Source organism: Aquarana catesbeiana, linkage group LG01 (genome assembly GCF_042186555.1).
Source record: "Aquarana catesbeiana isolate 2022-GZ linkage group LG01, ASM4218655v1, whole genome shotgun sequence".
Lineage (NCBI taxonomy): Eukaryota > Metazoa > Chordata > Amphibia > Anura > Ranidae > Aquarana > Aquarana catesbeiana.
The window spans coordinates 115,744,288-115,771,109 of record NC_133324.1 but is presented as its reverse complement, the minus strand read 5'-3'; the positions used below and the strand labels follow the sequence as shown (position 1 = coordinate 115,771,109).

Here is a 26,822-nt window from a genome sequence, read left to right as displayed (position 1 = left end):
TACCTGTCCGATCCTGCCAGATTCTCCCCACCCCTATGTAGACTGACCACGGTAATCATGGCTGCTGAGCCCCGACACCATGGTCAGTTTGCGTGCCTCCGTCAGCCTGCTGTCTCTCCCCTCGTGTCCTCCTTCCCCCTCCCTGCCTCTCCGCTCCTGTGTCAGGGTCGCCCCCCCCCGCTGCTGTAATAACGTGATTTATTGTATATAATCTACTCGGTCCTATAATGATATGTCCCCCTGTATGTGTGCTGCAAAAAAATAAAAGTGTTTATATACGTTATCTGCAAGCGCTGATCAGCATTCACGTGACGCTCCGCATCTCTCCGGCTCACGCCTCCTCTCCTCCTCCCCTCCAGACTGACGTCAGCGGGGGGAATCTCGGCCCCTCTCACTGCATCTGTGAGACGGGGAGAGGAGAGATGCGGCTCGTCACGTGACCACTGTACTGATAAGGTATATACAGTTTTTTTTTATATACAACACACACAGGGGCACATATCGATATAAGGCACAGCGAATTATATAAAAGTACATGATGTGATTTACAAACCTTTTAAATCCCCTGCATATGGAGAATAAAGTTAAGAAAGATAGGAACAATCAGATTCCAATTCCAATGCAATAAGATTTACCACCACATGTCAAATTTGGGTGCATTTCAAAAATCTTAAACAAACATTATGGAATCCTAAAGCTAGATCAGAGATTGGCCCCTGTATTACCTTTATCCACTGCACAGAGCAGGTAAGTAGAACATGCTTATTAGTTAGAGAAAAAAAAAAAAAAACAAGATTTTACAATCACTAACTATAATTGGGCCTAATTAGCTCCTTCTTTTCAATAATTACAATTTTCAACGTTTTTATTATTTACATTTTTTTTATCCATTAATTTTTAAAAACTTTTTTTTTTTTTTTTTTTTAATTCATGTTGATCACTTGATCAATGTAATTTTATATATTGCATTTTTAAAAATTTGCAAATAGCTTTGTACCAGAATCATAGTTTTTAGTGTGATAATGAGCTGGACAAATTATATAATAAAATGTATACATTTTATCTACAGTAACTTTAAGTTTTAAAACCAACTCTGGTCTTTTTGTCAGATATCACAGCAAATAAAACAATTTTTGCATAACATAATCACAAAAAGAAAGCCTTGTTTGCCCCCCCCCCCCCCCAAAAAAAGGACACACATTGCATTCTTATCTTAAAAACAACATCTTAAATTCCTATCAACTTTTTCCTGTTCTCTGGAGAAATGGCAGGTGGAGTTGTGGGCAGAGTCGTGTGCTATTCTTTTTGTGGATGGCTTCTCATTGTGGCATTGCAATAATCCTGCCCAGAGACTCATCATGCAGATGAGTTTACAGCATCACAACAACGCAGCAAACTACAGGGGGACGGTGAGGGGACTGGTCCCCATGTAGATAAGGCGAGGGCAAAAGGTCCCTAGGACTGAAAATATTGATGAATGCGCAAAGAAACAGTAAGCTTATTGAATTATATTGCAGATGTTTGAGAAACTAGGAATTGAAGGTAAAAAAAACCTTCAACCTTTTCAACCTCTTTAATTTCTCCAGTCCAATCTGCTTTAGTCTGAGCAACTGACATTGTGTCAAAAGCAAGTTGCAAAGTAGGACCTGTCAAACAACTGTCAATAGGATTCTTAGAGGGAATGCCATCAAGAGATACAGTAAATTGAGTATTTAGTGCAATAATGGCAGGGTCCACATTGGGAACAATTTCTTAATAGGGCCAGTTTACGCCACATGCAGGCCAGTGCATTTTTTTCTGCATCAAAAACGCATAGAAAGTAGGTTATATCGTTTTCAACGGCATAGTTCACACCAGTGCTTGCAGTTCCAGTGCGTTCCAGTTCCAGACAAAAAAGTAGAATATGCTGCATTTTTCCTGCACTGGAACGCTGTAAAAAGCATCAAAAACTCACCGGAACGCACCGGAATACCCATGTTCTTATTTAAGGTTAAGGAAAAAAAAGGGGGGGGGATGCACTGGACTGCATCAAAAATGAACCAAAAACGCACTGGAACGCATCAAAAATGCGCATGCAAAAAAGCATCTGGAGCGCATCCGGACTGAGTTTCTATGGTGTGAACCGGCCCTTAAACTCCCTGTGACAGACCTAGCCGGGAAAGAGGCTTTTGGAGGGGACTGTATGCTAGCCTCTTGCCGATCGATTGGGGGCCCTTGTATTTGGGGGAACGGTGCTCTTTGTGAGCTGTATGTCTGGGGACCCTGGATTTGCCATATTGGAATAGTGGCTGATTCATAATGCTGGGACAGATACTGTTAGGAGATGCTGATGTAAATTCCAACACCTGTCTGTCTATTGTCTGCTAAAATGTGTATTGTAAATAAGTCTACTATGGGATCTAAGAGTCATTAGATCCCCATTATTATTTGTGTTAATTAACTCTGCTATTGTGTGAAGAAGAGTCTATGTTGATTGTGATAATGTTGATTGGATTTTCTGAACTACAAGACGGCCAGTCTGGCCTAACGGTCATGTCTGAGTCATCTAGGCTGTCTAAAGGGATTAGTTAATTAGCTCATGTTAATTAGGTTAATTAGATTACAGCTGTATTGTTAGAGTAATATGAGCAGGAGGTCTGCACCTCCACTTTGAGTGTATAAAAGCCTGTATTTTGTCAATAAAGATAGATTCCTGGTTGAACTTACATACAGCCTGCCTGATGTTTGTTCTGAGCTACACAACTGGGTTAGAACGGCACATAGCTGAAGTTCTAATCCCGGAGCATTGGATGACTGAACCATCAGACGTTGCAATCTGATTCAATAGTTGCAGAGGAGTGTCGGGAGAGTGGAACCGAGCGAGCAAGGGGCTCGTTACATTGGTGGCAGCAGTGGGATTTGCTCTCCAGTTACTGGGACACTCCAAACCAGCCTGCAGGAGAGCCATGCTGAAAGATTTACTTGAGAGCCGTGGAGGGAATGGTGGGATCGTGGTTCCTTGCCGTGAACACATCCAAACCATCACCTTGATCCAAGGTAGCAGGATAGCAGGAGAGGAGAAATACCAGCCACCATGGATGAGGAATTCAGAAGGAGGTTGCGAGAGGAGATACAGCACAGAGGACCAGTATCAGAGCAGGTCCTGCTAGGATGGTTTGATTCTGTCCGCTGTGAGCTCTGGAAGGAAGCGCTAGCCCGTGAGCAGCGACACCAGGGAAAAGTTCTCCCCTCCGTCCATGTGAGGTACTGGTCGCAGTATGAAGTGCGAATGCTGTTTTTGGGGGAACAGCCGAGTTAAGCAGGCTGATCCGGGCAGAAATGCGGTTGGACGAGAGCTACAGAGCCCTCCAGTGGTATGTAGCCCAAGTGTGCCCATGGACAGCTGATGACAGCCCCACGGAAGGCTTTGACTACGATGGCTTAGGATTGTTATACTGGAGGCTGTCCAGGGACCCTGACTTTGGAAGTGATCGGGAGGGGCGTTTGGAGGAAATAATGGAGCACAGAGAGCGGAGACTGAATGTCTCAGAAGTGCACTGGAAGATTTGGAGTTTCTGGCCGTTCAGGAATGGGAGTTGGAGATCGCCTACAAACAGCTGTTAGACTCTGCTCAGCAGCAGGGTGGTGCTCCCTTTGCCTGGGACTATCATAAAATACCAGTTGACAACTCTGAAATCCTGGCTGAAGAGTTGACAATGTGGCAGAGTAACGGTGTACTTTGCCAACCTGCCCCCGCAGCTATGGAGGCGGAGGTCTTATGGCGGATGCAGCAAGTGCTGACTGACCTTGATGAACCTGTTTCTGCATTGGATGATCTTGAATGGAGGAATGTGCCTGTCCAGCGGAATGCCAGAGAATCGGCAGTGGAAAATCTGAAGATTGCCGTTCCCCCAAATGCAAGGGCCCCCGATCGATCGGCAAGAGTCTAGCATACAGTCCCCTCCAAAAGTCTCTTTCCCGGCTAGGTCTGTCACACTCCGCTTCCATAGACTACAAAGTATCAAAAGTATTAGGAGGAGGGAATGACCTCTCTGAGTTGGGCCAATCAATATTTTCCTGAAAAAAAAAAAGTAGAACATGCTGCATTTTTCTTGCACTGGACTGTACCGGAACACTGTAAAAAGCATCAAAAACTCACAGGAACGCACCGGAATGCACCAAAAACGCACTGGAACACCCATGTTGTTATGGTTAAGGAAAAAAAGGGGGGGGGGATGCACTGGACTGCATCAAAAACGCACCAAAAATAAACTGGAAAGCATCAAAAACGCGCATGCAAAAAAGCATCTGGAGCGCATCCGGACTGCGTTTCTATGGTGTGAACTGGCCCTTAAACTCACCTTCCATAGAATACAAAGTATCAAAAGTATTAGGAGGAGGGAATGACCTCTCTGAATTGGGCCAATCAATATACACTCACTGGCCACAATATTAGGTACACCTGTTCAATTGCTTGGTATCCCAAATTGCTAATCAGCCAATCACATGGTACAACTTAATGCATTTAGGCATCTGGATGTGGTAAAGACGACTTGCTGAGGTTCAAACCGAGCATCAGAATGGGGAAGAAAGGGGAATTAAGTGATTTTGAACAAGGAATGGTTGTTGGTGCCAGACAGGCTGGTCTGAGTATTTCAAAAATTGCTGATCTACAGGGATTTTCATGCACAACCATCTCTAGGGTTTACAGATAATGGTCCGAAAAAGAGAAAATATCCTGTGAGTGGCAGTTTTGTGGATGAAAATGCCTTAATAATGTTATAAGGTCAGAGGAAAATGGGCAGACTGGTTTGGGATGATAGAAAGGTCACAGTAACTCAAAAAAACATTTGTTACAACCAAGGTATGCAGAATACCATCTCTGAATGCACAACACATCGAACCTTGAAGCAGATGGGCTACAGCAGCAGAAGACCACACCGGGTGCCACTGTGCCATCAATGCAGCGTCAATGTGCCCATCAATGTGGCCTCACTGTGCCTATGAATGCAGACTCACCATAGCCTGCTCTTGATCACATACACAGCGGACATCTCCTGCTGTGTGTCACGGAGCCAGGTCTGTGTGTTGTCGGCGGCGCTGTAACAAGGTCCCGCCCCCCTAGACCAGCTCATGTGATAGGCAGAACACAGATTCAATCTACTATCACACCAGCCAGTCTAGGGGGGCGGGACCTTGTAACACACAGACCCAGCTCTGTGACACACAGCCCTCCCGCTGTGTGTGACAAAGAAGAGGAGGAGGCGGGAGCGCTGCAGCCGCAGATCAAAGCAGCCCCAGGGCCGGCGGCCTGCCAGGAAATTTCCCGGTATCCTACTAGGCCAGTCCGGCCCTGACTTCAACCTCTGCAGCAATGCTGGCAGCACTCATACGCCCATTTCTCAAAGACAACCTCTGGATATGACGCGGAGCATGTGCACTCAACTTCTTTGGTCGACCATGGCGAGTGGAACCTGTCCTGTTAAACCGCTGGATGGTCTTGGTCACCATGCTGCAGCTCAGTTTCAGGGTCTTGGCAATCTTCTTACAGCCTAGACCATCTTTATGTAGAGCAACAATTCTTTTTTTCTGATCCTCAGAGAATTCTTTGCCATGAGGTGCCATGTTGAACTTCCAGTGACCAGTAAGGGAGTGAAAGCGATAACACCAAATTTAACACACCTGCTCTCCATTTACACCTGAGACCTTGCAACACTAATGAGTCACATGACAGCGGGGAAGGAAAATGGCTAACTGGGCCCAATTTGGACATTTTCACTTAGGGGTGTACTCTCTTTTGTTGCCAGCGGTTTAGACATTAATGGCTGTGTTGAGTTATTTTGAGGGGACAGAAAATTTACACTGTTATACAAGCTGTACACTCACTACTTTACATTGTAGCAAAGTGTCATTTCTTCAGTGTTGTCACATGAAAAGATATAATAAAATATTTACAAAAATGTGAGAGGTGTGCTCACTTTTGTGAGATACTGTGTATAGCACCTTGCGGATAACTCACTTATTGCACCATTTACCAAGGTGAGCACCGAACACGAGATCCACTGTCTGAAGCAAACAATACAGGCATTGGATCAAGTAAGCCTATATTGGATTGTCAAAGAGAGCAATTCTTTGTATTCCTATTACAATGCTGGTGTTAAAAAAAAATGTATGGTGTAATTGTAGATCTCCTTTAACTGAATCTACACTACACACTTACACTACTGACATATATTCACTGTAATTGCTCTCCTGTGTTGGTTGATATTGCTAAGCGTGCCGCCACAGTTCCCGGAAATGATGTTCCCGGGTGACTCGCAGCCCCAGTACCATACCATCAACACACAGATGCCTTGTAAGTAACACGCTACAGGGTGGTACTTACATCTACTTCCTTGCCGTTATTAATCAACCATGTTAGATCATTTAGGAATTCATATACTTATATATATTCTATATAAATTTATTTTATATTTGCAACACGTGCTTGCTCCTGAAGAGTGGCTACAAAGCCACGAAACACGTCAAGCTATAGATGCTGTGTCCCAGATCAAATATGTGTAATCAAGAAGTTTTTGGAATTACCCATGGAACCAGTTTTTATATAAATTCTTGTATCATGCCATGTCAACTTATCACTAACAATAGCGATTAGAGAGGCCCTAGGTCAATTGGGTACTACCTTGCAATACAGCTATGTATATATATGAAATTTATTGGACTATGTATCAATATCATGTACAATCTGTTTTATCATCAACAAAGGGGATTAGAGAGGCCCCAAGTCATATGGGTATTATCTTGCAAATACAGTGTGTGTATATGTATATATATATATATATATATATACACACACACACACACACACACACACACACACACACACACATACACACACTCACACAAATTTGTGCTCATAAGTTTACATAACCTGGTAGAACTTATGATTTCTTGGCCATTTTTCAGAGAATATGAATGATAACACAAAAACATTTCCTTCACTCATGGTTAGTATTTGGCTGAAGCCATTTATTATCATTCAACTGTGTTTACTCTTTTTAAATCGTAATCGCAACAGAAACTACCCAAATGACCCTGATCAAAAGTTTACATACCCCAGTTCTTAATACCGTGTATTGCCCCCTTTAACATCAATGACAACTTGTGGTCTTTTGTGGTTTTTGTGGATGAGGCTCTTTATCTTCTCAGATGGTAAAGCTGCCCATTCCTCTTGGCAAAAAGCCTCCAGTTCCTGTAAATTCTTGGGCTGTCTTGCATGAACTGCATGTTTGAGATCTCCCCAGAGAGGCTCAATGATATAGAGGTCAGGAGACTGAGATGGCCACTCCAGAACCTTCACTTTATTCTGCTGTAGCCAATGACAGGTCGACTTGGCCTTGAGTTTTAGATCATTGCCATATTGGAATGTCCAAGTACGTCCCATGCGCAGCTTCCTAGGTGATGAATGCAAATGTTCCTCCAGTATTTTTTGATAACATACTGCATTCATCTTGCCATCAATTTTGACCAAATTTCCTGCGCTTTTGTAGCTCACACATCCCCAAAACATCAGCGATCCACCTCTGTACCTTTCATCATAGGCCTTGTTGACCCCTCTCCAAATGTAGAGTTTATGGTTGTTGCCAAAAAGCTAAATTTTGGTCTCATCATTCCAAATGACTTTATGCCAGAAGGCTTCTCTCTGTGCTGTTTGGCGCATTGTAAGTGGGATACTTTGTGGCATTTGCATAGTAATGGCTTTCTTTTGGTGACTCGACCATGCAGCCCATCTTTCTTCAAGTGCCTCCTTATTGTGCATCTTGAAACAGCCACACCACATGTTTTCACAGAGTCCTGTATTTCACCTGAAGTTATTTGTGGGTTTTTCTTTGCATTCCAAACAATTTTCCTGGCAGTTGTGGCTGAAGTTTTAGTTGGTCTACCTGACCGTGATTTGGTTTCAACAGAACCCCTCATTTTCCACTTCTTGATTAGAGTTTGAACACTGCTGATTGGCATTCTCCATTCCTTGGATATCTTTTTATATCCCTTTCCTGTTTTATACAGTTCAACTACCTTTTCCCGCAGATCCTTTTGCTTTCTCCATGACTCAATCCAGAAACGTCAGTGCAGCACTGGATGAAAGATGCAATGGTCTGTCAGGAGTCCAGAAACTCCCTAGAGAATAAAATGGCGGTTGCTGCAATACTTTCTGTCACACTGTATTTGCGCATCACTTTTTTGAATTTAAAAAAAAAAAAAGACAACAGTAAAGTTAGCCCAATTTTTTTTATATATTATGAAAGATAATTTTATGCTGAGTAAAGTGATACCCAACATGTCACGATTCCAAATTGCGCCTGCTCGTGGAATGGCGACAAACTTTTACCCCTAAAAATCTCCATAGGCAATGTTAAAAAAATTCTACAGGTTGCAGGTTTTGAGTTACAGAGGAGGTCTAGGGCTAGAATGATTGCTCTCACTCTAACGATCGCGGCAATACCTCACATGTGTGGTTTGAACACAGTTTTCATATGCAGGCACTACTCACGTATCCGTTTGCTTCTGCACGCGAGCTTGGCGGGACGGGGCACGTTTAAAACATTTAAAAATGTTTTTCTTATTTATTTTACCTTTTATTTTTACACTGTTCTTTTAAAAAAAAATTGTGTCACTTTTATTCCTATTACAAGTATGACATTTCTTGTAATAGAAAAGCATGATAGGACCTCTTAAATATGAGATCTGGGGTCAAAAAGGCCTCAGATCTCATATTTACACTAAAATGCAATAAAAAAGAAAAAAAAATGAAATGTCGTTTGAAAAAAAAAAAAAAAAGTTTCTTTAAGAGCTATGGGTGGAAGTGACGTTTTGACAGTCGCTTCCGCCCTGCAATGGTATGGAGACGGGTGGGGGCCATCTTACCCTCATTCGTCTCCATACCACACACGGAAGAGGACCAGATCACCTCCGACGGCTCCGGTAAGTGGCGGAGGGCAACGGAGCGCGGCGGGAGGGGGGCCCCTCTCCTGCCCCCGATAAAAGTTATCTCGTGCCACAGAGACTTTTATCTGAAAGAGGACCGCCCGTTGAAGAAGAGGATACCGGAGTTATGGTTGCTAGCTACTGCCATAACAATGACATTCCTCTTCAAAGTACCGGCGTATAACGACAGCGGGCGGTCCGTAAGTAGTTAATAGCTATTCAAACTCCTTTGTGTCAACTTGTGTGCATGTTATCAGGCCAAAATCACCAGGGTATGTAAACTTTTGATCAGGGTCATTTGGGTAGTTTCTGTTGTGATTATGATTTAAAAAGAGTAAACACAGTTGATTCATAATAAATGGCTTCAGCTAAACACTAATCACGAGTGAAAGAAATGTTTTTGTTATCATTCATATTCTCTAAAAAATGGCCAAGAAATCATAAATTCTGCCAGGGTATGTAAACTTATGAGCACAACTGTGTGTGTCTGTGTGTGTATATATATATATATATATATATATATATATATATATATATATATAATATACAGTGAGGACGGAAAGTATTCACCCCCTTAATTTTTTCACTCTTTGTTATATTGCAGCCATTTGCTAAAATCATTTAAGTTCATTTTCTTCCTCAACGTACACACAGCACCCCATATTGACAGAAAAACACAGAATTGTTGACATTTTTGCAGATTTATTAAAAAAGAAAAACTGAAATATCACATGGTCCTAAGTATTCAGACCCTTTGCTATGACACTCATATTTAATTCAGGTGCTGTCCATTTCTTCTGATCGTCCTTGAGATGGTTCTACACCTTCATTTGAGTCCAGATGTGTTTGATTATACTGATTGGACTTGATTAGGAAAGCCACACACCTGTCTATATAAGACCTTACAGCTTACAGTGCATGTCAGAGCAAATGAGAATCATGAGGTCAAAGGAACTGCCTGAAGAGCTCAGAGACAGAATTGTGGCAAGGCACAGATCTGGCCAAGGTTACAAGAAAATTCTGCTGTACTTAAGGTTCCTAAGAGCACAGTGGCCTCCATAATCCTTAAATGGAAGACGTTTGGGACTACCAGAATCCTTCCTAGAGCTGGCCGCCCGGCCAAACGGAGCTATCGGGGGAGAAGAGCCTTGGTGAGAGAGGTAAAGAAGAACCCAAAGATCACTGTGGCTGAGCTCCAGAGATGCAGTCGGGAGATGGGAGAAAGTTGTAGAAAGTCAACCATCACTGAAGCCCTCCACCAGTCGGGACTTTATGGCAGAGTGGCCCGACGGAAGCCTCTCCTGAGTGCAAGACACATGAAAGCCCGCATGGAGTTTGCTAAAAAAAAAACACCTGAAGGAGTCCAAGATGGTGAGAAATAAGATTCTCTGGTCTAATGAAACGAAGATAGAACTTTTTGGCCTTAATTCTGAGCGGTATGTGTGGAGAAAACCAGGCATTGCTCATCACCTGTCCAATACAGTCCCAACAGTGAAGCATGGTGGTGGCAGCATCATGCTGTGGGGGTGTTTTTCAGCTGCAGGGACAGGACGACTGGTTGCAGGGAAAGATGAATGCGGCCAAGTACAGGGATATCCTGGACGAAAACCTTCTCCAGAGTGCTCAGGACCTCAGACTGGGTCGAAGGTTTACCTTCCATCAAGACGATGACCCTAAGCACACAGCTAAAATAACAAAGGAGTGGCTTCACAACAACTCCGTGTTTTTGAATGGCCCAGCCAGAGCCCTGACTTAAACCCAATCTCTGGAGAGACCCAAAAATGGTTGTCCACCAACGTTTACCATCCAACCTGACAGAACTGGAGAGGATCTGCAAGAAGGAATGGCAGAGGATCCCCAAATCCAGGTGTGAAAAACTTGTTGCATCTTTCCCAAAAAGACTCATGGCTGTATTAGATGGAAAGGGTGCTTCTACTAAATACTGAGCAAAGGGTATGAATACTTAGGACCATGTGATATTTCAGTTTTTCTTTTTAATAAATCTGCAAAAATGTCTACAATTCTGTGTTGTTCTGTCAATATGGGGTGCTGTGTGTACATTAATGAGGAAAAATAATGAACTTAAAGGGGTTGTAAAGGTAAAATTTTTTTTTTTTAAAAATAACAAACATGTTATACTTACCTTCACTGTGCAGCTCGTTCTGCACAGAGTGGCCCCGAACCTAGTCTTCTGGGGTCCCTCGGCGGCTGTTTCAGCTCCTCCCCGCAAGCATTAACCACCTTAATGCGAGCTCCCTCGCATGGTGGTTAGTGCTTGCGGGCGCGCTCCCGTGATACAGCCGGCGGCTATAGCCGCTCACTGTATCACTCAGCCCCGCCCCCCAGCGCGCCACGTCATTGGATGTGATTGACAGCAGCGCGAGCCAATGGCTGCGCTGCTTCCAATCCATCAACTGTAGCCAATCAGCGGCCAGGGTGAGCGGAGGAATAGATGTCGGGAACGAGAAGCTGACTTTCGAGGCGTCAGGTAAGTAAAACGGGGGGGCTGGGGGCGGCGGTATTGTCAGAAGTTTTTTCACCTTAATGCATAGAATGCATTAAGGTGAAAAAATTTTTACCTTTACAACCCCTTTAAATTTAAGGGGGTCTGAATACTTTCCGTCCCCACTGTGTATATATATTAAATTTATCGGATTATGTATCATTATTATGTATGAATTGATTTGGATTTTGATATACATTATTACCATAATATATCATGTTTATGAACCAACAAATATCAATTTTACGGATTAGATATATACACTGCGCTACCTGTAATTAGTGTAATACACACTATCAGTGTAGAGATCAAAATGCATACATTACTATTAAATAAATGTTTCTTAACCACTTAAGGACCAGCCTTGTTTTGGAATTTAGGTGTTTACATGCTTAAAACAGGTTTTTTTGCTTGAAAATTACTTAGAACTCCCAAACATTATAAATTTTTTTTTTCTAACACCCTAGAGAATAAAATGGCGGTCATTGCAATACTTTTTTTCACACCGTATTTGTGCAGCGGTCTTACAAGGATGCTTTTTTTGAAAAAAAAAATCACTTTTTTGAATAAAAAAAATAAGACAACAGTAAAGTTAGCCCATTTTTTTTTATATTGTGAAAGATAATGTTATGCCGAGTAAATTGATACCCAACATGTCATGCTTCAAAATTGCGCCCGCTCGTGGAATGGCGTCAAACTTTTACCCTCAAAAATCTCCATAGGCGACGTTTAAAAAATTCTACAGGTTGCATGTTTTGCGTTACAGAGGAGGTCTAGGGCTAGAATTATTGCTCTCGCTCTAACGATTGCGGGGATACCTCACATGTGTGGTTTGACCACCATTTCCATATGCGGGCACTACTCACGTATGCATTCGCTTCTGCGCGCAAGCTCATCGGGACAGGGGGTTTTTAAAAAAAATTTTTTTGATTTTTATTATTTTACATTATTTTATTTATTTTTACACTGTTTAAAAAAAAATGTGTCACTTTTATTTCTATTATAAGGAATGTAAACATCCCTTGTAATAGAAAAAAAGCATGACAGGACCTCTTAAATATGAGATCTGGGGTCAAAAAGACCTCAGATCTCATATTTACACTAAAATGCAATTAAAAAAAAATGACATTGAAAAAAATGTGCCTTTAAGACGTATGGGCGGAAGTGACGTTTTGACATCGCTTCCGCCCAGCAGTGTCATGGAGACGAGTGGGCGCCATCTTAGCCTCACTCATCTCCAGGCACGGAGAAGGACGCGATCACCTCCGCCGCTACGACGGCTCCGGTAAGCGGCGGAGGGCACCGAATCACGGCGGGAGGGGGGGCCCTCTCCCGCCATTGATAAAAGTGATCTCGCGGCTAATCCGCAGCAGAAACCACTTTTATCTGAAAGCCGACCGCCGCATGAAAACGGGGATACCGGGGTTATGGCAGCTAGCTGCTGCCATAACAACGGTATCCGCCCCCAAAGTTTGGAGGTACATCGGCGTGCGGCGGTCAGCAAGTGGTTAAATGATCAATCAATGGTGAGAAGTTTTAAAATATATACTGAATAACTTAAATAACTGTGTCCGAACAGTGAATATTGCGACTAATTAAATAGATAAAAATATACAGGGGGTTACAAACAAGTTAGGGACTATAGGTTTGTTCTTAAGTTGAATCTGTTTGTAAGTTGGAACAGGTACATTTTTTAAGTGTAGCTCCAGCCAAAAAAACTATTTTTAAGCTTTTTGGATAGCATAGGGAAGGGTTAACACCCCTGTAACATTTGTTTTGCTGTCTGTGCCCCTGTTCAGAAGATTTCACCTCACTTTCTGTCCCAATGACAATTGGATTTTGAAAATTTTGGGTTGTCGTGGAAACAAGCCTTGGTGATAAAGTGGAGGTACCTTTTCCCCAAAATAGCTCTTACAGGAGAGAATTTCCCTTCCTAGGGGTAGATTTCCTCTTACTTCCTGTTGTCTGCCTCAGTTTGTAAGTAGGAGTCGTTTGTAAGTCGGATGTTTGTAACTAGGGGACCCCCTGTATATACAATACACAACTTAATCCAGGGTGCTCCTATATGAGGTAGTGTTCAAAATATTTATAAAATACACAACTTAATCCAAAGTGCTCCTATGCGAGGTAGTGTTCAAAGTACATAGATTAATATGTTGATAGATCATGAAAAAGGGTGCTCATGTGCATTAGCGATCAACAATTGTGTCACTGGCAATCCTGTCAAAAAAGTCCATAGGTCTCAAACTGAGAGAAATGTTCATAAATCACAGTGCTCATGCGTATACAAGTGGTATCTAAATGCGTCACTAATGACCCCGGTGTAGAAAAATAGGATTTTCATAACAGCTTACCCGTAAAATCCTTTTCTTGGAGTACATCATGGGACACAGAGCCTTAAGTAATTACTTAATGGGTTATAGGCTACCTTCAGGTGTTGACACTGGTAAACCCAATTAAGGAAGTTTACTCCCTATATAACCCCTCTTCCTTCCAGGAGCACATCAGTTTTTGTAGCAAAGCAATATACTTAAATCCCAAAAAAGAGGGGAGGGACTTCTGTGTCCCATGATGTACTCCAAGAAAAGGATTTTACAGGTAAGCAGTTATAAAAATCCTATTTTCTTTATCATACATCATGGGACACAGAGCCTTAAGTAATTATTTAATGGGACGTCCCATAGCAATGCTACTTGAGGGGAGGGAGACACAACCCGCAGGGTACCCCCAGACTTGAGGATCTATACTGCTGCCTGCAGCACACTGCGCCCAAAGGCGATATCCTCATACCTCCTTACATCCACCTGATAAAACTTTGTAAATGTATGCACTGAAGACCAAGTTGTGGCCCTTGCAGATCTGAGCCATAGAGGCCTGGTGACGCACTGCCCAAGAAGCACTAAACAACCTTGTAGAGTGCGCCTTAACTTGAAACGGGGGAATCTTACCCCTTAAATCATAAGTTTGAATTACCACTTGCCAAATCCACTTAGAGACAGTGGATTTCGACGCTGCCCAACCCTTCTTAGGACCCTCTGGCAGAATAAATAAGACAAATATGGCTCTTTACAAGGAAGAGCAGCCAATTCCAAAACCCTCCTTGCTGAGGATAGAGCAACCAAAAATACCAACTTCCTTGTCAAAAGGACTAAGGGAATATGTTGTATCAGTTCAAATGGCTGTTTTTGTAACACAGACAAAACTAAGTTTAACTCCCAAGGGTTCAAGGGAGGTTTGACGGGCGGATTAAGCCACGTTACCCCTTGTATAAAACCCCAGACTAAAGATTGAGTAGCAAGTGGTCTTTGAAATAAGACCGATAAAGCTGAGACTTGGCCTTTAATAGTACTCAAGGCCAATTTCATTTCTACCCCTAATTGTAGAAAGGCAATAATAATATCTCAGAGGGTACAAACCCTTGGATTCACACCAGGAAACATAAGCCCTCCAGACTCTATAATATATAGTTCTGGAAGCTGGCTTCCTTGCATTAATCAAGGTATAATCAAGAGATAACTGACCCGGAAAGCCCACGTGGGCTTCAATAGCCAAGTCGTTAAATTTAGAGACCATAAGGAAGGATGGAATATTGGTCCCTGAGAGAGCAGATCTGGCCGTAATGGGAGGGACCATGGGCCCTATACTGCCATCTTTACGATTTCTGCTAACCATGACCTTCTGAGCCATGCTGGTGCCACCAGAATTACCAGCTTTCTTTTCAGCTTGATCCTGAAAAGAAATCGAGGCAGCAACTGAACAGGGGGGAATGCATGGATCAGAAAGAACTGATCCCATGGGGTCACCAACGCATCCGTTCTGCATGCGAGTGGATCCCTTCTTCTGGCCACAAAGCTGGCTAACTTCATGTTGAACCTGGACACTAGAAGATCTACGTCCGGAGTCCCCCATCTTTGGTAAACAGCCCAAAATATGTTGGGGTGAAGAGATCATTCCCCTGGGCGACTTAAGTAGTCCACCTGCCAATTCTCTACTCCCGGGATGAAGACTGCCGAAAGGCACGGAACATTCCTTTCTGCCCAAGTTAGAATATGGTTCACCTCTCTCTGCGCTGGGAGCCTTTTGGTGCCTCCTTGGTGATTGATATAGGCCACAGCTGTGACATTGTTGGATTGAATCCTGACAGGACAATCCCATAACCTGAAAGTCCAGGCCTTTAGAGCCAGACGTCCTGCCCCAATCGCTAACATATTGATGGGCAAGGTTCTTTTGGTTCTTGACCACTGTTCCTGTCTTTTCTAGTACTGCTCCCCAGCCTAAAAGGCTGGCATCCGTCGTTACCACTTTCCAGATGACTTGTCTGAAGGAAGGATCTTCCCTTCAGTAGATTCTGGGTTAGTAACCACCAAGTGAGGCTTTGGGAGACTCTTGGGGACAGCTGCATTGGCAAGTCTAATGCTTGAATTGTTTTGTTCCAAGCAGACAGGGTACTGTTTTGCAACAGTCTTAAATGAAACTGGGCATAGGGAACTGCTTCGAATGAAGCCACCATGCTTCCTAATAACCTCATGCAAAGGCGAATGGAGGGGTCGCCATTTGACCTGACCATCCGCACCGACTCCTTTATGGAGTTGATCTTTGCCTGAGGCAAGAACACCCTTTCCTGGGCTGTATCTATGATCAAACCCAAGTACTCCAGTCTCTTTAGCGGTATTAAGGAAGATTTCTCTAGGTTGAGAATCCAACCCAAACTTTTCAGATAGTTGGTTGTGGTGCGTACGCTTTGCTCCAAACGAGCCACCGACTGATCTATTAGCAACAGATCGTCTAGGTACGCTACAACTGTTATGCCCTGTGCCCTTAACTTGGATAGAGGTGGGGCCAGCACTTTGGTGAACACCCGGGGTGCTATGGCTAGCCCGAAGGGCAGGGCTACAAATTGAAAATGCTGCTGTTCTAACTTGAACCGCAGAAACTTTTGATGAGCGGGAAATATAGGGACATGCAGATATGCATCCCTGATGGCGATTGATGCCAGAAGTTCTCCTCCTAGAAGGATAGAAATTACTGACCTGATCGTCTCCATGTGAAAGGAGCGGATCTTCAGGGACTGATTTAGATCTCTTAGATCTTGAATGGGTCTGACGTCTCCATTTGGTTTTGGTACCATGAAAAGATTTGAATAAAACCCCATACCTTGCTTTTTTGTGGGGATCTGTATAATCACCCTTTGAGATATTAATCGGTCTAGTGCCTGAAACAGAGATTGTCTCTTCTCTGGATCTTTGGGAACGCTTGACCTCAGGAAGCGAGACAGTGGAAAGTCCCGAAATTCCAGCTTGTACCCCAGCGTTACCGTGGAGATGACCCATCTGTCCTGAATCTCCTTTTTCCAGACTTCTGAAAACTGCAGAAGTCTTCCCCCTACCTTGGTGAGGGGGGTTGCCTCTTCATGATGAGGCTTTAGGATTCTGCTTTGCAGGTTTCCGACCCCAGGACTTCTTTTGAGCCTGGGTCTGACCCTGAGGTTTTCCTCTAGAGTCTGAGGTGGAGGCCGTCACCACTGCCTAGAGGAGGAAGCCCCTGGTGCAGGGGAAAGAGCCTGTTTAAATGAAGGGCGTTTATACTTTCTTTTGACTGGCAAAAGAGTACTTCTCCCACTAGAAATTGTTTGGATATATTTATCCAAGTCTTCTCCAAATAATCGCTCCCCATGAAAGGGGAACCCAGTTAGGAGGTTTTTACATGGTGCTTCAGCTGACCAATTTTTTAACCACAGGATTCTACACATATATGCACAAGCATAAGCGTAAGGCGGGAAGCCTGGTGAATAGAATCTTTAAAGGCATCCATGGCAAAGCATAATGCCTTTGGTAGTTCAGCCAAATCCCAAGCTTATTGTGCAGGAAGCTCTCTAAGGACCTGTTTAAATTGGTCCTTTAGGGATTGGCAGACTTCTATCGCAGCGACTGCAGACTGAGTAACGGCACCTGCCATGGAAAAGGCAGACTTTAGCAGGGATTCCAACGTTTTATCTGTTGGATCCTTAAGCAGCTGTGCATTGTCTACAGGACAAGTTAGGCTATTATTCACATTGGAAATGTATCGAAGACGTGTTGGGGAGGGGACAGGACGGCACGATAGGCAGTGTGTTTGCTGAGGAGACGGCTCATACCATCCCGATACCAGTCTGGTATATACCCATTTGCGCTTATCATAGAGTGGTGCACTGGCGCACCTGTTCTGTGTGAGTACCCCTGAAGGGGATCTTATTTTGTTTAATGAATGTTTTAAAAACTTTATTGCACTATCAAGTTCTCTCATTTCCATAAATTGTGGAGAGTCACACTGAGGAGTCCAGGATCCCGGTACCACTAAAGGGCCCAGAGGTGGTTCACAAGCGTGCACTGACTGCTTAATTGCTAAGTCGCACGCTCTAAGGTGAGCGTTCACTACCTAAGGGGAGCACCTGAGTTTTGACACTATAGCATGTTTGAACCACCTTTTCAATTGCTTGAGATATATGGATTTTCTACACCGGGTTCATTAGTGACGCATTTGGATACCACTTGTATACGCATGAGCACTGTGATTTATGAACAATTCTCTCAGTTTGAGACCTATGGACTTTTTTGGCAGGATTGCCAGTGACACAATTGTTGATCACTTATGCACATTAGCACCTTTTTTCATGATCTAATCTATGTACTTTGAAAACTACCTCGCATAGGAGCACTTTGGATTCAGTTGTGTATTTTATAAGTATTTTGAACACTACCTCATATAGGAGCACCTTGGATTAAGTTGTGTATTGTATATATATTTTTATCTAATTAGTCGCAATATTCACTATTTGGACACAATTATTTAAGTTATTCAGTATATAGTTTAAAACATCTCACCATTCATTGATCATTTAAGAAACATTTATTTAATAGTAATGTATGCATTTTGATCTCTACATTGATAGAGTGTGTATTACACTAGTTACAGGTAGCGCAGCATATATATGTAATCTATTTATCCTTGCACGATTTATGTGACGTGTTTAACGCTAGCAGCTTCCTTGTGATTTATTTATTTTAGCATCTGGTTATTGGTGGCTCGCAGGATCCTTTTACATCTAAAGATCAACTTTACCTATCCTAATATTTACTTATTTGCACCCATATGCTTCATTTAAATTCCTATTTTCCTCCCTTTTTTTCCCCCTTTTTCAAATTGACAGGGATCTGACCTTACATCTGGCCTTACCAGGCCATGGTTTCATTTAAAGTCCCAAACCTTCTCTCTCCTTTTCTATAGCATTTAACTGAATCTAGCTGATACACACAGACCAGCAAGAGTAGACCAAAGACCTAGTGCTGGTCCAAAGAACGCAGTTTGACGTTGCCTCCTCCGGGTGGCCTCTTTCCAACTTTGCAACCTATTTAGCACCCGTGCATTGCTGTAAGGATGTCAAGCGTTATGGATTCTCCTTCTGGCGGTATGAAAAGGATTTTTGATACCAAGAAAAGAGAATTTTGACAGGCAGCAGTTCATAAACAATGAGAGGTCTCTGCTGCGTTTGCCAGTGTGAAGATCAATGTTACAGCATAAAACAAAATATAGTCTAGTGTAACCATAATAATTATCAGCAGTGTTAAAGCAGAAAACAGCATCAAAGCGTTCCCATCCCTATGCAGAATTTCCACAACTAATTACTCTGCAATGGCAGAAAGAATTCAAAACATAAAAAATAATTCCAGAAGTGTCTCAGTTGGCTCTGCAGCACTGTGATATTACTTCATATGTGACAGATTCACTTTATGCAGCGCCGTTTGTGCCTGAACACAGCTTACAAAGATAACTGGACATTCCATACCTATCGAGCCCCAGCATTCTTTCATCTGTGCTTATTTGCATTTTGATTAGTATGCATGAGATTTCCATTGAACTTTTATACTCCTACTGGCACATAATACACTTTAATGAGCATAAAAGTGAGCATGCAAATTAGAACTGCCATTAATCACTAAATGCTACGGGAAATCGGGAGGCTGGAACAAGCAGGCAATAAAATGCAGAAAGAGGCATGCTCTTTCTAAATCTCCATAGGCCCTGGCAATGACGGATAGGCTTTCATGAGCGCTGCTGACACAAGGAAGAAGTAAATAAAATATTCTATCAGCATAGACAATAGGTGACCATTCAGCATGAAAATTGTGGAATAGTAATTTGCAGAGGAAGAGCAATATGGAAGACGGGGGGACTTAGTGGTGATTAGATATTCAAATGCTGGCAACAAACCATAATTCTCTTTCTAGAGTTACTAATGTGACATTTAGGTGCAAATTTGTCCTAAATTAAGGAACCTGCTAATACAAATCAAGCTTTCAGATATACTGTATGAGAAATATAATCAAATAAAAGAAATACTATTGATTAATAATAAAAAATAAAAATTCTAAATCTATATGTATATTTTTTAATTATACAAATTCAATGTACACCAGAGCTGCAAAAAATAAATAAATAAATAAAAATAGCTCCAAACCCTTCCTTTGACAACGGTTATACAACAGCTTATTTAAATTAAAAAAAAAAAGAAAACTACTTACAGTGGGTAAAATAAGTATTGAACAAATCACCTTTCTAGGTAAAGATATTTCTAAAGGTGCTATTGACATGAAATTTTTACCACGTCAATAACAACCCATGAAATCCATACATGCAAAGAAACCAAAACAAATAAGTTCAGAAATTAAGTTATGTGTAATAAAATAGAATGACACAGAAAAAGTATTGAACACAAAGAATGGGAGGTGCAAAAAAAGGCATGGAAAGCCAAGACACACCAGCTGAAATCTATCGGTAATTAGAAAACAATCCTGCCCCTTGTCAGCGCAAATTAATATTAGCTGGTTCAGTCTCAACTGATGACCTATAAAAAGGGGTCTCATTACCAAGGTGTCACACAAGAAACTTCTCATGATGGGTAAAAGCAAAGAGCGCTCTCAAGACCTTTGCAATCTTATTGTTACAGAACTTACTGATGGCACTGGTTACAGAAGGATTTCTAAACTTCTGAATTGAGCACTGCTGGAGCCATAATCCGGAAGTGGAAAGAACATAATTTCACCATAAACTGGCCATGACCAGGTGCTCCTCACAAGATTTCTGACAGGGGATTGAAAAGAATTATCAGCAGAGTTGTCCAAGAGTCAAGGACAACTTGTTAAGAACTTCAGAAAGATCTGAAATTAGCAGGTACAAGTGTTTCAAAGAAAACAATAAGTAATGCACGGCCTGTAAGCATGCTCACCACACAAGACTCCAATGCTGCAGAAAAAAGCATGTTGAAGCTCCTTTAAAGTTTTCTGCACAACATTTAGACAAGCCTGTGAAATACTGGGAGAATATAGTCTGGTCAGATGAGAGAAAACTTATCTCTTTGGATGCCATAATACACACCATGTTTGGAGGTCAAGTGGCACTGCACATCCCCCCAAAAACACCAAACCAACAGTGAAGTTTGGAGGTGGGAACATCATGGTGTGGGGCTGTTTTTCAGCATACGATACTGGCAAACTTCATGTGCTTGAAGGAAGAATGGGATGGAAAAATTTACCAAGACATCCCTGATAAAAGTCTGCTGCCATCTACCAGGATGATGAAGATGAAACGAGGGTGGACATTTCAGCAAGACAATGATCCCAAACACAAAGACAAGGAAACTCTCAATTGATTTCAAAGAAAGAAAATAAAGCTGCTAGAATTGCCCAGCCAATCACCCGACTTGAATCCAATATAAAGTTTATGGAAAGAACTAAAGATCAGAGTTCATAGAAGAGGCCCACGGAATCTTCAAGATTTGAAGACTTGTTTTGGTATCTTTGCATGCATGGATTGCATGGGTTGTTACCAACATGTGGTGAAAATTTTATGTCAGTAGCACATTTATAATGATATATACCGTATTTATCGGCGTATAACACACACTTTTCCCCCTTTAAAATCAGGGGAAAATCGCGGGTGCGTGTTATACGCCGATCCCCTGCGATCCCCCGCTGTCAGATCTAAAAAATCGCCGACCGCGATTTGAAAATGGCGCCGCCGGCGCCGAAATACACAGTGCCGGTCCTCGGCTCTTCTCGGCCACTTTCGGCTTCACTCGAGTACCGCCCGAACCTAGCCGAGTGTACTCGGCTAGGTTCGGATAGCTCCGCTCACCGTCACGCCCATCCCGAGTGGAGCCGAAAGTGAACGAGAGCCGCCGAGAAGAGCCGAGGACCGGCTCTGTGTATTTCGGCGCCGGCGGCGCCATTTTCAAATTGCGGTCGGCGATTTTAAAGCTCAGCGAGCTGCAAGGCTGCACTGGGGCAAGGCTGGACTGGGGCAAGGCTGCACTGGGGCAAGGCTGCACTGGGGCAAGGCTGCAATGGACACTGGGGAAGGCTGCACTGACATGGCTGCACTGACAAGGCTGCACTGGGGAAGGCTGCACTGACATGGCTGCACTGACATGGCTGCACTGGCAAGGCTGCACTGGGGCAAGGCTGCACTGGGGCAAGGCTGCACTGAGAAGGCTGCAATGATGGGCATTTAAATGTAAGTTTTTTTCCCTTCAACTTCCCTCCTAAAAGTTTTTTTTTCCTTAAAATTCCCTCCTAAATTGGGGTGCGTGTTACACGCCGATAAATACGGTACCTAGAAAAATGGTGACGTGTTCAATACTTATTTTACCAGTTATAAGTAGTTTTCTTTTTTTAACCACTTGCCGACCACCTGCCATCATTATACTGTGGCAGGTTAGCACAATCGCGTGAACCGTCATAGCTATATGTCGGTCCCTTTAAGTGGGATAGCAGGCGCACGCACGCCGGCTGCACAGCAGAGGTGCCAATAATCGTGACAATCGTGGGCACGTACGTGTAAACACACACATTCCAGTTCTGTGAGGAGAGAGAGATTGTGAGTTCCTATGAGCTGGGAACCACGATCTCTCATCTCCTATAATCACTTATATCCCCCACAGTTAGAACACACACATAAAAGTTAACCCCTTGATCGCCCCCTAGTGTTAACCCCTTCCCTGCCAGTGACATTTATACAGTAATCATTGCATTTTTATAGCACTGATCGCTGTATAATTGTCAATCGACCAAAAAATGTGTCAAAAGTGTCCGATGTGTCCACCATAATGTCGCAGTCTCGATAAAAATCGCAGATCGCCTCCATTACTAGTAAAAATAAATAAATAAATAATAAAAAATTTCATAAATCTATCCCCTATTTTGTAGACGCTATAACTTTTGCGTAAACCAATATACGCTTTTTGCGATTTTTATTACCAAAAATATGTAGAAGAATACATAGCGGCCTAAACTGAAGAAAAATTTAGCTTTTTTTTTTTTTTTTTTTTTTAATTGGGGCTATTTATTACAGAAAAAAGTACGAAATATTGTGTTTTTTTCAAAATTGTTGCTCTTTGTTTGTTTATAGCGCAATAAATAAAAACCACAGAGATGACCAAATACCACCAAAAGAGAGCTCTATTTGTGGGAAAAAAAAAAAAAAGGGGCAATTTTGATTAGGTACAGTGTCGCACGACCGCGCAATTGTCAGTTAAAGTGACGCAGTGCCGTATCACAAAAAATTGCCTGGTCATTGAGCAGCCAATTCTTCCGGGGCTGAAGTGGTTAAACTGAAATAAGCGGTTGTACAACAGTTGTCAAAGAAAGTGTTTGGAGCTAATTTTTTTGCAGCTCTGGTGTACATTGAATTTGTATAATTAAAAAATATACATATAGATTTAGAAAAAAAAAATGTATTTATAGTATTTCTTTTAATTGATATTTCTCATGCAGTATATCTGAAAGCTTGATTTGTATTAGCAGGTTGCTTAATTTAGGACAAATGTGCACCTAAATGTCACATTAGTAACTATAGAAAGAGAATTGTGGTTTGTCAATTTTGATATATCTATACATACAGTATATCTATATAAATACAATCTGTACTTGAACATATGTATACATACGCTGAAATAAAAGCAAATACAAATCACATTTTTTCATCTCACTTTACAGCCAGACATCTTTCCAATAAATGGTAAGAAAAATAAACAATTACCTTCCCATTCTATTGGCATGTTTCCAAATTCATATTTGGAAGTGTCTTTCTGCACCGGTTCTACCATTCTTCTCTCTCTAACTGCCCGACCTAAGAGAAGAAAAACAGAAGTCTTTATGTACACGACATGCAAACAAGTGAACTATTGTGTTGTACAAGTATGTTAATTCACCAGCCACCTATGATAGCCCGGAATATTCTGTAAACTGGCAAAAGGAAAAAATAGGTAGCAAGAACACATAAAAGCTGCTACAATTAAATCCCTGAAAACACACAGTGGCGCCTTTCTATATAAAGTTTATTTTCACTTAGGGTTGGGCTTTTTCTGAATGCCTATGTGGTACTTATGAAAAGGAAAATGGTCTAAACAAGAGTCCATTATAGGTGTATGGAAGATTTATGATGCATGGCGTTTGAACACACAATTTACCTTTATGGAATCCCAAAGGGCCAAGTTAGGTTAGCAGAAGCTAGGGAGAGTGAAGGCAATTCAGTTTATGGGTTATAGGGGACAATTATGAAAGTAGAAGTGTTGTTTCTTGCAGACTGCGGTCTCTTAACACTACCAAACCAAACAGCACCTGAAACAAGCAAACACAAGGTAGGCACTCACAAAAATACAGTGCCAAATGTTGTAATAGTTGGGTTTAAGTGAAAATTACAAAGCAAGAACAAGTCTTCTTTATCACACAGAGATTTTCTGATATATTTTAAAATATCTATGGCTACTTACTTCTCCATGCATTGGAGCAGTCAGGGGAAAAATCAAAGCAGTTCCTTGTGAAATACATCTCTAGCAATGAAAAGCCTACCCATGTACCAAAGCTTCTCTCAGCTTGACTAATGCAACTCCTCTCATAGGCCTACCTCTCCCATAGGCTACCTCCTCTTTAGTCTTTCATGAATGCTGTTGCCAGACTCATCTACCTTACCAACCACATGTTGGTTGTCTGCCACCCCTCTCTGCTAATTCCTCCACTGGATTCCAATTGCCCAGCAAATTAAATGCAAAATACTAACATACAAAGCAATACACAACTCTGCCCTTGAGCTGCATTACCAATCGTGTCTCCAAATATCACCGAAACTGTCATCTCCGCTCTTCTCAAGACTTCCTGCTCTCAAGGTCCTATATAAATCCTATATTATTCTAATAATAATATTAAAAATAATGTAGGGCTAGACCAGCGGAAGCAATCTTAAAGTGGAGGGCCACCCTAGAAAAAAAAAAAATTGCACCAAAAATCTTTAAAAAATTAAAAAAAAACATGAAAAAAAAAAAATGTACTTACCTGAAACCCTTGTTGCTAGGCAGTCTTCCTAATCTGCCTCTTCCTATTCCACGGCGTGTAATGCTCCTCGGTGAGCGGCCCCGTTGTCTTCTGGGAACTGTGTGTGTTCCCAGAAAACCACCGGGCCATTCACAGCACAGTAGGAAACTGGCAGTGAAGCAGCATGGCTCCACTGCCTGTTTCCCTTATTTAGGATGGCGGTGCCAGGACCCGAGAGCCGAGGGACGGGTCGGCCTCGGGCGCCGAAATCGCAAGCACCCAGGACAGTTAAGTCTACTTATTTAAAGTCAGCAGCTACAGTGTTTGTAGCTGCTGACTTTAAAAAAAAAATTTTGCTGGCCCGGAATCCCGCTTTAACAATGACCTCTAGTCATAACGGAGTATCTGCCATCTTTTTTGGGAGCATGTTGATAAGCAAATTTTGGCTAAATAATATCCTGCAAAATCTACCTTTTACCTTGAATTCCTCCTGAAAAACAGCAGCGCATGTGACGGTACTTAGACACTCCGTGTCTATAGCCTTATAGCTACATATCTAGTGTTGCTGGATGTTATTACAGTGCTGCTGTTCATCTGGATGCCTGCAGAAGAGGAAACCGTACCTAAGGACCTGCAAGGCAAACATCTTCCTGCCCCTACTTCATTTACTCTGTGGATCTGGGCTTTCGTCACCTCTCCTGCTGCTTTTTGATGACCCCCCCCATCGTCGGGATGGCAGCTTTGACATGAGGAAGAAAGGCCTGGCTCCTTTGCCAAGATACCCAACCTTTCAACAAAAATACAGCATGGAATAAAAAATGTGGCTCCTCTATATGGATATTTATCGTATCACATAACACATCATTTTTGGCTTTTTATATGCCGGTGTGGTGCTCCAATCTTTTCATCCAACTGTTACACAGCATGAAATAAGGCACAGCAGGTCAGTAATGGGGAAAACATAAGCTGCAGGGAGCCTAAAGGCAATACCACTGACTGGTCTTGCCGTCCGATTACCTTTTCAGATGCACAGCTTCCGTAGAATACAGTGGGACTTTTATGTAAACTTAAAGTATAACTAAAGGCAACACTTTTTTTTTAATAGAGTGCAAATGCAAATAGAATGCCTGTGAGTTTTTACTACTGTTTGTGCCCGTTGAGGTTCACCCTATTTGTCCCGTTTACCATTAGCATTGAAAGTGAAAGTAAAGAAAATCCCAAATTTTGGTTGTCTTCAGAAAAGTAATAGAGGGGATATCTTCCAATGGGGACACTAGTTTTCGGAGACTTGTGGGGTCCCCAAGGAATTCCCTTAATTTGCAGGGATTTACTCTAACTTCCTGTTTGGCTATAGGATAGGAAGTGAAGGGAAATCTCAGCAATAGGACGAATGGACGAAAAAAATATGACTGGGGTTATAATTCTCCTTGCTCTGTCTAAAATAGAAAAAAAAAAGTTTTGCTTATTGTTCTACTTTAATGGGAATTTTGATTGGTCAATATTCGATTGTATTAAATTGTATTTTCATCTAACGAGCAGGGCCCTCCAATTCCTCCTGTATTGAATTGTATTGTAACTCTACTGTCTGCCCTCCTGCTGTAAAGCACTGCGCAAACTGTTGGCGCTATATACATCCTGTATTATAATAATAATATTAAAGCTGAAGTTTAATCCAGTTATACAGTGCCTTGAAAAAGTATTCATATCCCTTTAAATTTCCCCCATTTTGTCATGTTACAACCAAAAACATAAATGTATTTTATTGGGATTTTATGTGATAGACCAACACAAAGTGGCACATAATTATGTGAAAAATGTGGTGTGCATTTGTATTCAGCCCCCTTTACTCTGATAACCCTAACTAAAATCTAGTGGAACCAATTGCCTTCAGAAGTCACCTAATTAGTAGAGTACACCTATGTGTAAGTTAATCTCAGTATAAATACAGCTGTTCTGTGAAGTCCTCAGGTTTGTTAGAGAACCTTTGTGAACAAACAGCATCATGAAGGCCA

The 26,822-nt window shown here is 42.1% G+C and overlaps 1 protein-coding gene across 3 annotated transcripts in view; it reads right to left on the bottom strand.

The window, feature by feature from the left end:
* Nucleotides 1-26,822, bottom strand: part of NDUFAF2 (NADH:ubiquinone oxidoreductase complex assembly factor 2) — a 249,402-nt gene that overhangs the window by 45,591 nt on the left and 176,989 nt on the right. For all 3 annotated transcript variants that reach the window (XM_073623183.1, XM_073623175.1, XM_073623187.1), the window contains one exon: nt 23,540-23,629. In XM_073623183.1, the coding sequence (XP_073479284.1) occupies nt 23,540-23,629 (90 nt within the window). The remainder of the gene's footprint in view (nt 1-23,539; nt 23,630-26,822) is intronic.